We start from the raw sequence: 13,157 nt of genomic DNA, 5'->3' as shown, positions 1-13,157 counted from the left end.
AAGATTTACAAAAACCCCTGTGGGTTGCAACCTCTTTGGAAGTCGAATGACCTTTCCACAGGAGTCGCCTAAGACCATCGGAAAACATTACAATTTACATTACGATTCATAACAGTTGCAAAATTACAGTTACAAAGTAGCAACGAAAATAATGTTATGGTTGGGAGTCACCACATGAGGAACTGCATGAAAGGGTCGCGATGAGGAAGGTTAACCTTACGGGCACTTCCATCTTTAGGGCTGCAGTGCATCCGAAATGAGCCCATAGCTGAGTGTGTGCGTTCGCGTCTCGCACAGTCTGCACCTGATGCCCTGCAGCCCTCACCCAAGTCAATTCACCCTTCTCAGAGGCTTCCAACCAAACCCGGCCTACTGCGCTTCAGCTCGGTGCCCCACTGGCTGCCCTCGTTTGGGGCCGAGGTAGCTGCTGGGGCGGTGACTGGGACGCGTCAGTCGGCCGGCCTTGGGCTCAGCCCGCTGCTTGACCTGCTGCACCCGCGGCGCTCCGGCAGAATCACCGCCTTCGACTGTGGTCGAGTCACGGCTGCACGGAAGCCGAGCCGGCTCGCGGGCTTCCCGGGCGGTGGCTCGCTCGTTAACGAGCGGCAGGCCACATCTTCCTCCCCGCCGCTGGGCCCTGGTGGTGCCCACGCCGAACTTGCGCGCAGCGGCCGACGCTTACCCCGTCGCCAGCAGGCTCCTCCGTCAGCTGGGGAGGGCGACGGGCAGCGTTAAACATTGCGCTCAATTTGGCGCGTGTAAGTCACGTCTGTTGCAATGTCCGGAGTTACAGATTCTGGGTTTTAACGGACCAGAACGCACGACGACGCCGGTTTGGGACTGGGGCGGAGGGCACGAACTGCATGAAGCGCAGCCCAGTGTGGAGCGAGGCCACCCTGAAGCGCAGGGAATAGGGTGGGTGCGAGGTGGCCCCCAAGCCAAGTCCCCGTCCTCCTCCCAGGAAAGGGCAGCCCCGGGTCGTACTGTGCCATCGGGGTCTCCGCCTATCCCTCCTCCTCCCCACCCGCTTGCTTCCCTCATAGCTCAGCTCCCGCCGACTCCTGGGAGCCAGATGCCCGGCCCGGCGCCGGCGCACAGAGGCTGCGCTCACGCCCCGGGGAGCCGCGGAGGCCGCGCCGCGCGCGCGCGCTCGCTGGGGCGGAGGGGCGGCCGGAGGGGCGAGGGCGCCGCTCCGCGGCCCGCAGCTCCCGGACGTGCCTCCCACCCGGGGCTCTGGGACGCGCGGCGATGGCGACGGCGCCCCCTGCCCGGCAGCACCCGGGGCGGCGGGCGGAGCTGGGGCCCCGCCCGCAAGATGGAGGAGGGGGGCCGGCGCGGCGGCCGCCCGGCAGGTGAGAGGCCGAGCCCGTGGGTCGCGCTGACTGGGCCGCCGGGAGTGCCCCGCCCCGCGCCGGGCCTGGCCTGGCCGCGCACCTGCGCTCCCGGCGGCCCTGCGCGCTTGGCGGCCCGGGTCCCTGGGTCCCCCGCTGGGTCCTCACCTCCCAACCCGCTGCCGGCCTAGGCCGTCCCCGGCCCCTGCAGCTGGGCCCTGCTCTCGACGGACCGCTTGCCATTCCCGGTCCCCTTCTCCGCTCCCGGAGGGGGGTCCTTCTCGCACAGGGCCCGGCCGGGCGGGGCAGGGGCGCGGGGTCATCTCCCCCACACCCGGCAGCTGGTGGGCTTCTGGTAGCCCGAGTGGGAGGGACAGGGACAGAGGGATCCTAGCCTCGGGATTCCGCCTGGAGTATTGGTGACCTTGGGCAGGTTCCCCAAGCTCCCCTAGCTTCCGTCAAGACTGAGAGGATAATTAGAATACAGCATCTAACCTTCTCTGGCTTTGAAAATGTCTGACTCAGGAATTTAGGATTTTATGAGAGAGAAAAATGGGGGCTGAGAGGAAGCTAAGTTCTGAATTGATAGGTAAAAGTCTTTATTATGTTTTAACATTTACTAAATATTTAAAACTGCTCATTAGGCTATCAGGCTCTAAAGGCATCTCTTATTCGCACGAAATCTTATGTGCGAATAAAATTATTTAAAAATAATTAGCACTGCACAGTAAATTTTCATATTACTTACTTCAGGATTTCACCTGCTGAGTTCCAAAAAGGTGCGCAGGAACCTTCTGTCTGTGGTTCTTAGGTTCGCCTTTCTTCCAGCCAGGGCCGGTGCCTTCGCCTTGTGACTTAATCCTCTCTCCCAGGACCTGCCTGTGGTCCCAGAGCCAAAAATTAGCTTGCAACCCTGTATTGAAAATAACTTTGGTGACTTTTACTTATTATTTAAAAATAGCAAATAGATACCCCTCTCTCAAATGAGTTTTATAGTTTGGCCATTTAATTTCTAATTGTGGTCTCAGACTTCTTTCTTAAATCTTGAGAGTTTAGCCCTAAAACTGGAATTTACTCAGGATGGCTCCTAAAGTGTCTCTGCCAAAACCGGTACTTCTCTTGTTCCTTCCCCGTCCTTGTTTTTTCTCTTCTTGCCCCTCATTCCGTGTGTGTGTGTGTGTGTGTGTGTACACGCTTATCCCGTGAAGAGTGATGTATCATTGCTTTTCACTGGAACCAGAATTCTCAGGCTTGCCCAAAAGGCATTCAGGTGTCTATGTGTGTGACTGAGTGATTAGGGGTTTGGAAATTTTCAATTAGGAAGAAATTGCAAGAACTACTTAAAAGAATTATGAAAGTGAATTAAGTTTGATTCCATGTACCAATAGAACTGCTTCACAGGATTTTCTTGGCTACTATTGTTTTTACTTCTAGTTATTAAGAAGTGAGAGGTCAGGATGTGCATTTTTCTCTCTCACAGACTTTTATAAGGCACGTACAAAAGTTGGTTTCATTTCTATAATTCACTACATTATCATGATCTCTGCACTGTCTGGCCAACAATGGAGAGAGAGGAGGTGACCTGCTCCCTTCACAAAGTTAGTTTTGTGTGTCTCCCAGTGGTTTGGTTTTCACTGGCCCAGCCAGCCGAGGCAGTGGTTCGAGGCTGAGAGAATTCTGTGTCAAGTGGTCAGTAGCTGATACATGTGGTGTTGGGCTGGCCCATGCACATTGAGATAGACTGGTGTGACCCATAGGGAACCCCTATAATCCTTCACTTCCCCGCCTCCTGCAGTCTGGTGGCCTCCGGATGGAGCCTGCTAGAGCTGGAGCTCATGGTTAGAGACTGTGAGCATCGACCCACCCTGCCAACCCTGCGTATCCTGTGGTGTGCTGATCACCATGAACCTGCTGGGTTAAACCAAAGCTTTTCACCAGAGCACTGTGCCCCAAGGAGCTAGTTGGGCTGCCCCACAGAAGGCATTTCTGGGAGCTGCTGGGCTCTCATTGCAGGGCGCTGGGGTTTGGGAAAGCATACATGGACCATGAATGTGTGTTAAATCACACTGCAGAAACTGAAGGGAACAAGGAATGAGAAGGAAGATAATGTAGGTCTTACAGACGCTGTCCAGCACCTTGCAGCAAACAGGGACACTGACCAGTGAAGGATAGTAGGAATGGATGCAGGTGCCGTTTCCTCTGGTAGATCTATCTCTCTCTCTCTCTCTCTCTCTCTCTCTCTCTCTCTCTCTCTCTCTCTCTCTCTCTCTCTCTCTCTCTCTCTCTCTCTCACACACACACACACACACACACACACACACACAAGCGTGTGCACAGATAATAGCTCACTTCACTTTTGATTTTCCTTCTCTTTTTTTCATTACATTTTTAAAATCATTTTATTAGGGGACTCATACAACTCTTATCACAATCCATACACACATCAATTGTATAAAGCACATCTGTACATTAATTGCCCTCATCATTCTCAAAACAATTGCTCTTCACTTAAGCCCCTGGCATCAGGTCCTCATTTTTTCCCCTCCTTCCCCACTTCCCCTCCCTCATGAGCCCTTGATAATTTATAAATTATTATTTTGTCATATCTTGCCCTCTCTGATATCTCCCTTCACCCACTTTTCTGTTGTCCGTCCCCCAGGGAGGAGGTCACATGTAGGTCCTAGTAATCAGGTCCTCCTTTCCAACCCACCCTCCCTCCACATTCCCAGTATCACCACTCACACCAATGGTCCTGGAGGTATCATCCGCCCTGGATTCCCTGTGTTTCCAGTTCCTATCTGTACCAGTGTACATCCTCTGCTCTATCCAGACTTGCAAGGTAAAATTCGGATCATGATAGTTGGGGGGGGGGGAGCATTTAGGAACTGGAAGAAAGCTGTATTCTTCATCGGTGCTATATCGCACCCTGACTGACTCATCTCCCCTAGACCCCTCTGCAAGGGGATCTCTATTGGCTGACAAATGGGCTTTGGGTCTCCACTCTACACTTCCCCCTTCATTCACTATGGTAAGATTTTTTTGTTCTGATGATGCCTTATACCTGATCCCTTCAATACCTCGTAATCACACAGGCTGGTGTGCTTCTTCCACGTGAGCTTTGTTGCTTCTGAGCTAGATGGCCGCTTGTTTACCTTCAACCCTTTAAGACCCCAGATGCTATACCTTTTGAAAGCCGGGTACCATCAGCTTTCTTTGCCACATTTGCTTATTCACCCACTTCTCAAATGTAGACTAACTACTCGGTTTTCCAAGGAAGTATGGACTTTGTCACGAACTATCATTGGAGGAGATTTGTAACAGTGGTGAAGGGAGCCAGCCGGTGCTTTGTGGGCATTAGGAAATGGGCTTTGTTACCAGCCACACTCTCCTGCCGCCCTCATACTTTCATACTTTCGCTTGCTCAAAGGCCTACTCTGTTCTCCCTGACTGGCCTGCCTCTCAGGATACCCCCATCAGTCCCTACTTACCAAGACTCTTCCTCCATTCCCACCCCACCCCTCCCTTTGGATTGGGCTCCCTGCTATAATTTACCACCCCCAGCTGTGATTATATGGTGAAGGTGTTGGATTGGTTAGATTGTGATTTATTTTAGGGGGAGATTGGTTCCTGTGCCCCACCCCTGGCCCAGTTAGGGGAGTGGTTCTAAGATAACATCTGCATACCCCTGAGTCCAAGTGTCTTGGAGGGAGGCTTCTTTACTGTGCTCTCCAGGCAATGTGTACCCAAGGCTGAACATGACTTTGCCACACAACGCAGTGAGTGGGTGTGTTCTGAGGGGTGTGTGCTTCTCCTGCGTTTGAGCACATCAGGAGAAAGCCCTCTCTGGGGACTGGGTCGGTGCTGGAGAAGTCTGGTGCTTTGATGAAAGGTCATGCGATGTCTTCCTCACTCACTCCTCTCTGTTTCTGGGTGTGGTTCTGTGTGCAGGTTTATCTGCCGTGGGCCTCGGTTGACACACACCTGTGCATCTGTGAGTTGAGACCCTGACTCCCTTCCCACGGAGTGTTTTGGGGGGAACAGAAGGAAGAGACGGTTCTCTTCAAAGATGAACTCCACCGACCACCTGCAGAACGCTGCCAATGCCACCTCACTGCGTGTGCCTCAGTCACTGCGAGAGAATAGCACCTCTCTCCGGGGGGACCTGCAGGACCTCATCCACACAGCCACCCTGGTGACCTGCACGGTTCTGCTCGTGGTCATATTCTGCCTGGGCTCTTACGGCAACTTCATCGTCTTTTTGTCCTTCTTTGATCCCGCTTTCAGGAAATTCAGAACGAACTTTGATTTTATGATCCTGAACCTGTCTTTCTGTGACCTCTTCATTTGTGGTGTGACGGCCCCCATGTTCACCTTTGTGCTGTTCTTCAACTCAGCCAGTCGTCTTCCGGATGCTTTCTGCTTCACCTTCCACCTCACCAGCTCTGGCTTCATCATCATGTCTCTCAAGACAGTGGCTGTGATCGCCCTGCACCGGCTCCGCATGGTGCTGGGGAAGCAGCCCACGCACACCGCCTCCTTTCCCTGCACCTGTCTCCTCACGCTGCTCCTGTGGGTCACTAGCTTCTCCCTGGCCACTCTGGCCACCCTGAAAACCAGCAAATCCCACCTCTGCCTCCCCATGTGCAGTGTGATTGCGGGAGAAGGGAGGGCCATTCTGTCTCTCTACGTGGTAGACTTCGCCTTCTGTGTTGCTGTGATCTCTGTGTGTTACATCATGATTGCTCAGACCCTGCGCAAAAACGCACAGGTCAGAAAGTGCCCCCCTGTCATCACTATGGATGCTTCCAGACCACAGCCTTTCATGGGTGCCCCCGTGAAGGGAAGGAGCGAGCCCATCCAGCGCACCATGCCAGCTCTGTACAGGAACCAGAATTACAACAAACTACAGCACGTTCAGACCCATGGCTACACCAGGAGCCCCAACCGGCTGCCAGCTCCCACAGCCAGCAGACTCCAGCTGGTGTCAGCCGTCAACCTCTCCACTACCAAGGACTCCAAAGCGGTGGTCACCTGTGTGATCATCGTGCTGTCCGCCCTGGTGTGCTGTCTTCCTCTGGGGATCGCCCTGGTGCAGGTGGTTCTGTCCAGCGATGGGAGCTTCCTCCTGTACCAGTTTGAACTGCTTGGATTTACCCTGATATTTTTCAAGTCAGGACTAAACCCCTTCGTGTATTCTCGAAACAGCACGGGGCTGAGGCGGAAAGTGTGCTGGTGCCTCCAGTGCACGGGTCTGGGCTTTTTGTGCTGCAAACAGAAGACCCGGCTTCGCGCGGTGGGGAAAGGGAACCTCGAAGTCAACAGAAATAAATCCTCCCATCACGAAACCAACTCTGCCTACATGTTGTCTCCAAAGCCGCAGAAGAAATTCATGAATCAGGCTTGTGGCCCGAGCCGCTCCAAGGAAAGTGTGGGCAGTCCCAGGGTCTCGGCTGGACATCAGCACTACGGTCAGAGCAGCTCCACCCCCATCCACACCCGGATTGAACCACACTACAGCGTCTACAACAGCAGCCCCTCCCAGGAGGAGAGCATCCCATACAACATACAGCCAGTCAGCACGTTTGCGCTCGCCCATTCCTACATCGCCATGCATTACCACACTGCCAGTGAACCGATGCCAGAGTACAACAGCCCTGTGGCCAAGCAGATCCCAGTGCCCTCGGTGTAAAGCCCCGGGCCAAGGGGGCTCCTATCAGACATGGAGTATTTTAACTCTCATGGGTCGTGAGAGAGAACAGAGCCTAAAGATGCGGTTCAGCCCCTGGAGTTCCTTTGGCCTGAAGTATTAACAGCTGTTGATTTGCCTTGTAGTTCTTGAGCATCTTAAGATTTGGTGTAACAGTTTGTTACTAAGATTTTTACCCTGACCTGTGTCCTAGTCTTTTGTACTGAATCTTGAAATAGATTTCAGGAATGAGTCTACTACTATGTTAAAAGTAGAAAAATCAATTGCTTATAATTATTTGAGTCAGTGTTATGGGTCTTCAAAGTATACATTGACTGGATTTTTTTAAAGACTGAAGTTATGACTTTGGTGAAGGTGTCATTTTTACGAATAGATTTCAAATTTTTATTCTCTGAAGTGTTGAAATAGGGAACAATATGCCTTTTTTGCAAACAGGCTGTTTTGAATACATAATATACTGTTCAAGCAGAAAAGCAGAAATGTTTTATCTATAACTCTACCGTTCCCCCAAGCGTGCACAAGTATCAGATATTAAGAACTTTCCTCCCCTTAGAAGGCAGCCAACAAAGAATGTCTTCTAATTATCTGCCATTTTGTATGATGGGTGATATCAGGTTGTTTCAGTTGGAGATGGAGTTCTTCAAAGGAGCAATGACTTCTTGGCTTGTTAAAATGGAATTGTCCTGTCGGATGATCCTGCCTTCGAAGCCCAGTGAGGAGGACTGTATGTGCAGTTAGCACAGGAAAGGAAGCCAGTGCGCCCCCAAGGGCACTCCAGCTCATGACACGCCCGTGCGTGGCAGAGGACAACTGTGCTCCGCTGGGTTTTCCATGGTTGCCTTTCTGGAAGCTGATCACTTCTCAAGACAAAAGCTAGTTAGCAGCTGGGCATATTAGATGTTTACATCACTCAGAAATGCACCTGTATAGAGCGTGGTTCTCAGCCTTCCTAATGCCATCACTCTTTCATAGTTTCTCAGGTTGTGGTGACACCCCCTCCCCCCCGTCCCAACCATAAAATTATTTTCATTGCTACTTCATCACGGTAAATTTGCTACTGTTACGAACCGGGCGACCCCTGTGAAAGGGTTGTTCGACCCCAAAAGGCATTGTGATCCACAGGTTGGGAACCACTGGTCTAGCGGGATGGTGCTCCTGTGGCCCTCCTCGCAGGGCTGGGTGTGGAAAGGAGTTCAGGATTGCTCTCCACAGGCAGGGGAGGCAACTGGGGGCGTTTTGACTTATGGCTTCCTTCTTTGTGAATAGGGTCCATGAACAATCTGGCAGAGTATCCTAGTTAACTATTTATAGATAACACCTTGTTTTTATTTATTTTTTGGTCTTTATCTACATCTCACCATGGTAGAAATATTTGTAAGATCTATTTTCTATCCATGTGTCTTTTGCTTCCAGTATTCCTAAACTGGAAATGGATAGTAAGGAAAAAATAGCTTCAGTATTTGTGTACCTGAAACTAATTATACACTCTGCGATTCCGAGGACAACAATGGTGAACTCATATTTTTATGTTAAAAAAAAAAAGTTTTTCATGATACAGCTAGCATTTGAACTCGATAGAATTTTGCAACTCTGACTGCTAGACCCAGCGTGAGCATCAAGATGCAAAAGCCTGACTTTCTAAAGCGCTACATTCAAGAGGTATCATTTCTGAGAGGAGGGCATTCTTTTTCCTTTGGGTGAAAGGCACTCCCTCTGCAGCACCCTCCCCCAGGCTGGTCTCAAACCCAGCAATCTGGAGAGGCGAGGAGCAGCTGGGGTGGTGTTCCCCCGTAGAACAGCTCTGGCCTCCTGTGTTCACCAGTCCTTTCTGTCCCTCGTCAGCAAGCAGAGGTGCATGTTTTGCTTTGTGTTTTCATTCACCTTTGGGGTCTGTCTCTCCTCTTCTTCTTCCTCTCCTTTGCCCTCCCCTCCTTCCTCTTCTTTCTTTTTTCTCCTCTCCCTCCCCACACCCCACTGCCCTTCCTGCATCTTTCCTGCCTTTCTTCCTCAGTTTCCTAACAGAGTCAACATTATCCCCTCTCGGACATTTTGGGGATGATTCAGTACTACTTGGGGGAGTCATCACTATTTCAGTTGTGTTTTTAATACAACATCATGTTCCTTTATCTTAACTCCAATAAGGCAGGATATCACGGTACTCCTTTCTAACCAAGAAAGAATTCAGAAGTGTACTAATCTCTTTCACCGTCTTTCAAAGAATTGTGTTCTATTGGAAATTAGACATTTGTCTCAAAACAAAACACTTATTTTAATAAATGGAGCAGCTTTGTAATTAATAACACTAATCAAGGAAACACTTCCACCTTCTTTAGAGTATTCAAAGCTAAGTAAAAAAGTATTACTAAAAACGTCATCTAAACCTTTATCAAACAGTATCAAAATGGAAAGCTATTATTTCTCTACATCGTGTCTGTCGAGGTCCACACACTTCTGAAGGTGGTGCTTCTGTCCCTCTGCCGTCCTCGGAAGAAGTAAAACCATTGACACCTTGTTGAACCAGCCGTTTGGGCACCTTGGAGGGACACAACTGTGTTCCTTCTAATTGTCCTTTGCGTTTAGGGAAAAGAAGTCCATGGGGAGGCCAGTGCTGTCCCGGCATGATGTCAGAAACCCAGTGAAACCCTTAGTGGGGCGCTTGCTGCTCTGATGAGCAGGTGTGTTGCCAGGGGGGTGAGGAGTGGGGCATTATTTGGGGCAAATACCTGGCATTTTTCTCACCTATGCAATTTTCACTTAACTGAAAACTTCTTCATAAGGAGCTCCAAGCTCCTCCATGTTTAGAAGGAGATGCACTAAACGTTAGGTGTCCTTCAAGAAAACCTCCATCTGACTCCCTGGGAACCCCAAAACAGTGGCCACAACCCTCTGGGCTGGCCTCTCTCTCTGGCCTTGAGTCCACCAGGCCCGTGCGTCTCCTTGGAGCCACTATTTGGATCAGATCTTTTTTGGAAGGAAGGTGCCACTGAAGGACTTTAAGACAATTGGGGAACTCGTCTGCAGCTACCTCCTGATGGAAGAGAGGGTTTCGGCAGGCTTTGTTTGCAATGAACCCTCTCGTGTGTGAACCAGACTCCTAGTCGTGATACTTTTTCACTCGCCCTCGTCTGTCCTTGGTAGCCAGGCTTCTCATGGGATTCAATAAGGAAATCAAAGCAAAAGCGATTTCCACTTGTACAGTCGGAAAGGTCAGGGTTCTTGTGTGACTCCTGAAGAGTGTCACTAGAATTCGGGCCACCCCGTGCATTAACTCCCGGTACCAACACCCTTACCCTCCTTGGTGGCTGTCCTCTGTTGCCCCACATAGAACCCTTAGTAAGGTTGATTATCGCCTGTACTCAGAATAATGCTACGAAATAGTTGCAACTTGATTAAGTGCCATATTTCTTAGTAAGAATGCTGAAAACAAAATCAAAATTATGAGTGCGAAGAAACCAGTATCGTTAGTAAAATATGGCTACATTGAATTACATGATCAGCTACAACACTGTTAGTAACTGAGCCGAAGCTTAAGTTGTTTTGCTTCCCCGCCCCTCCCTCCCCTACTGCTGCCTATTCTTGAGCAGGCTCTTTTTTTCTCAAGCAAGTTCTTGGCACAGGTTCCCTACGACCACACGGCTCAAACCAGATGTGATAACTCAGTGTCGGTGAGAACAGCAGCAGCCCAGTATGAGCATGGGTGTAGCTTGTGTCCATAAACCAGATGAGTCCAAGTGTCCTAATCATGCAGTAATGACAGTCCTGATCAGGCGTGTTAGCAATTTCAAACATAAGCCAACATAGAACTTTAACCTCGTATATATGCTGATGCCTGTAAACTGGGCTTACAAAAATGTTTTTGTTATTATAAGTACATGGAATATTTTCCAGAAAAACTGTACGTGTCTGCTGAAACACTACACCAACATTTTTTGGACAGTTTATTGTCACCCCCTCGGAGTAGTCTGCACTCACCTGGCAATACCACTGACTTTGAGCTTGGATGGACTGAGCAGCAGGGACCCAGCTTTGGGAGGTAAGTTATCACGTAAAGCAAGCATGTGTGGATGAGGCCCTCAGCCTTTATGCTCATCAAGAAATCAATGATTGAACCTGCATGAGATTCATACTAGCCCCTCCATTTATCTCTATCTGCAGATGGATATATAGCTACCTATATACGTAGGTAGCTCTGTATAATGTCTCTTCATAAGGGCTAAAATGAGAACTAAATGCAATGAGAATTCAGTTGAATAAGATCAATTAGCAGGGTACATTCATTAGTATTAATGACTGTGATGCAAAGGATGTGATGTATTTTCAAACATTTTACAATAATTGTTCTTATGTTAATGATTATGCCAGATTTGTATTTCTGATGCTTTTAATGTTCTTTAAAAATAATATTTGGAAAATAAAGATATTGAAAACCCAGACACTTCTGAACATCAGATTTTAACCGAACGGCTTACCCATCCAATCATTTTTAAATGTTAGTTTCTGTGCAGTGGGTAACGATGGGGTGAATTTCCAGGGGAGAGTTATTGCCCAGAGATTAAATAACTTGTTTGACCACTAACTGGACATGCTTCAGAACCAGCTGCGGTCATGCACTCGGACTTTCCATCACAGCGACGCATGCGCGTCAGAGTAGAACTGGGCCCGTAGGATTTTCACGGACTCATTTGTTTGGAAGGAGATACACTAGACGTTAGGGTCCCAAACTTACTTGGCCTGTTCAGGACCCAGTGTTGTTCGGTGCCCCCTAACAGGGAAACGCGCATGCGCTGGGCTCCTGAGCCTGGACAGCGCAAGCAGGCTGCCGTGGCAGCCCTGGAGCTTGGCCTGGGGCCCCTACCCCCTCTGCGGGAAATCCTCGGATGTCACAGCGGCACATTAGTCAGCAAACTGAAGTTTCTACAACAGCTTGTTGGCATCTACTTCATATGTCCTACAGTGCAATCGTTCGGTCATATTAAGATATGTGGATTTCAGACCATTTTCTTCTCCCACTTGTTGTTAGCCTCCCATTTCCCCGCAACCTCCCCTGTCTTGTCCTTGTCCAAGTACTGTGTCCATAATGTATCTATACCGATTTAATATGCAGAAAATGATAAAAAATAAAGGAGACATATATAAGCATACAAAACCAACAATAATGACTAGACAAAACAAAAACCTGAAATCAAAGAGAAAGCAGAAAATATTAAAAACTGAAACAACTTTAAAATGGGTAAAAAAGAAGATCAAATGATATTTTAACCTACTATATCTGCCATAATCAACTTTAAAATGCTCTCACTCTGATGCCACGGCTATTCAAATCCTTTAATGTTAGTGAGAGACTTAATCCATGTGTGAGTCCTTCAGATGGATTTGGACTTCCACTCTCACGCACAGCCTTCTGAACACCAGCCGTTCACACAGTGAGCTTGGATACCAAGCTTCAGGTTTAGATTTTATTATTTACAGTCCTTGGATCGCATAGGCTGGTGTGCTTCTCCAGTATACACTTAGTCGATGCCTCACTTAGATGGCTACTTATTTGAAGACAAGTCTTTAAGACCCAGACGCTATTCTCTCTAACAGCAGGGCACCATCTGATTTCTTCACCACACTTAGCTTTACCCCCATCTTTTCTGTGAACTCTTCCTGACGGTAAGCATCTACCAGGACCATATATATCATAAGAATTAATTTTAACTGGGATTTTTTTACTACATTAAAAAAGTAGTAGCCTTTGTAATATGTATGCTCCTATTATGTGTATATATGTGTGTGTGTGTGTACATATATACACAAACACTATATATATGCTCAGATTGAATAAGAATAGTAATTATTCACAAAATTAAGTTTCCCACCCAATAGGGCAAGTCCTAAAGGAACATTTATTTGATTCCTTTAAAAGCTTAACCTGAAATATATACAGAATTAACTGTTATTATTATTTTTTAGTTTATCAATCAGAGTTCAGTTTCAGGGCAGGGCTCTGTGGTGGGCACACTCTTCCTGCCATAACCAGGAAGGGTGTCCCTTAGACTTATGACTTTAGGGACATGCTGTTAGTGTCATCCAGGGCTCAGGAAACTGTCGCTACTGCCACTTCCTGTACAACAAAC

General features: G+C 48.8%; 1 protein-coding gene across 1 annotated transcript; it reads left to right on the top strand.

The window, feature by feature from the left end:
- The first annotated feature begins 1,120 nt into the window (after positions 1-1,120).
- Positions 1,121-9,878, top strand: GPR75 (G protein-coupled receptor 75). The gene is made up of 2 exons (XM_075535383.1): positions 1,121-1,352; positions 5,280-9,878. The coding sequence occupies exon 2, from the start codon at positions 5,398-5,400 to the stop codon at positions 7,018-7,020; it is 1,623 nt and encodes a 540-aa protein (XP_075391498.1). The 5' UTR covers positions 1,121-1,352; positions 5,280-5,397; the 3' UTR covers positions 7,021-9,878.
- The last annotated feature ends 3,279 nt before the right edge of the window (positions 9,879-13,157 follow it).

The sequence above is a fragment of the Tenrec ecaudatus genome, chromosome 17 (genome assembly GCF_050624435.1).
Source record: "Tenrec ecaudatus isolate mTenEca1 chromosome 17, mTenEca1.hap1, whole genome shotgun sequence".
Taxonomy (NCBI): domain Eukaryota; kingdom Metazoa; phylum Chordata; class Mammalia; order Afrosoricida; family Tenrecidae; genus Tenrec; species Tenrec ecaudatus.
This window is presented reverse-complemented; position numbering and strand designations above follow the sequence as displayed.

Excerpts from the sequence above, each read along its gene's own strand:
- GPR75 (XM_075535383.1), top strand. The coding sequence starts at position 5,398 with ATGAACTCCACCGACCACCTGCAGAACGCTGCCAATGCCACCTCACTG.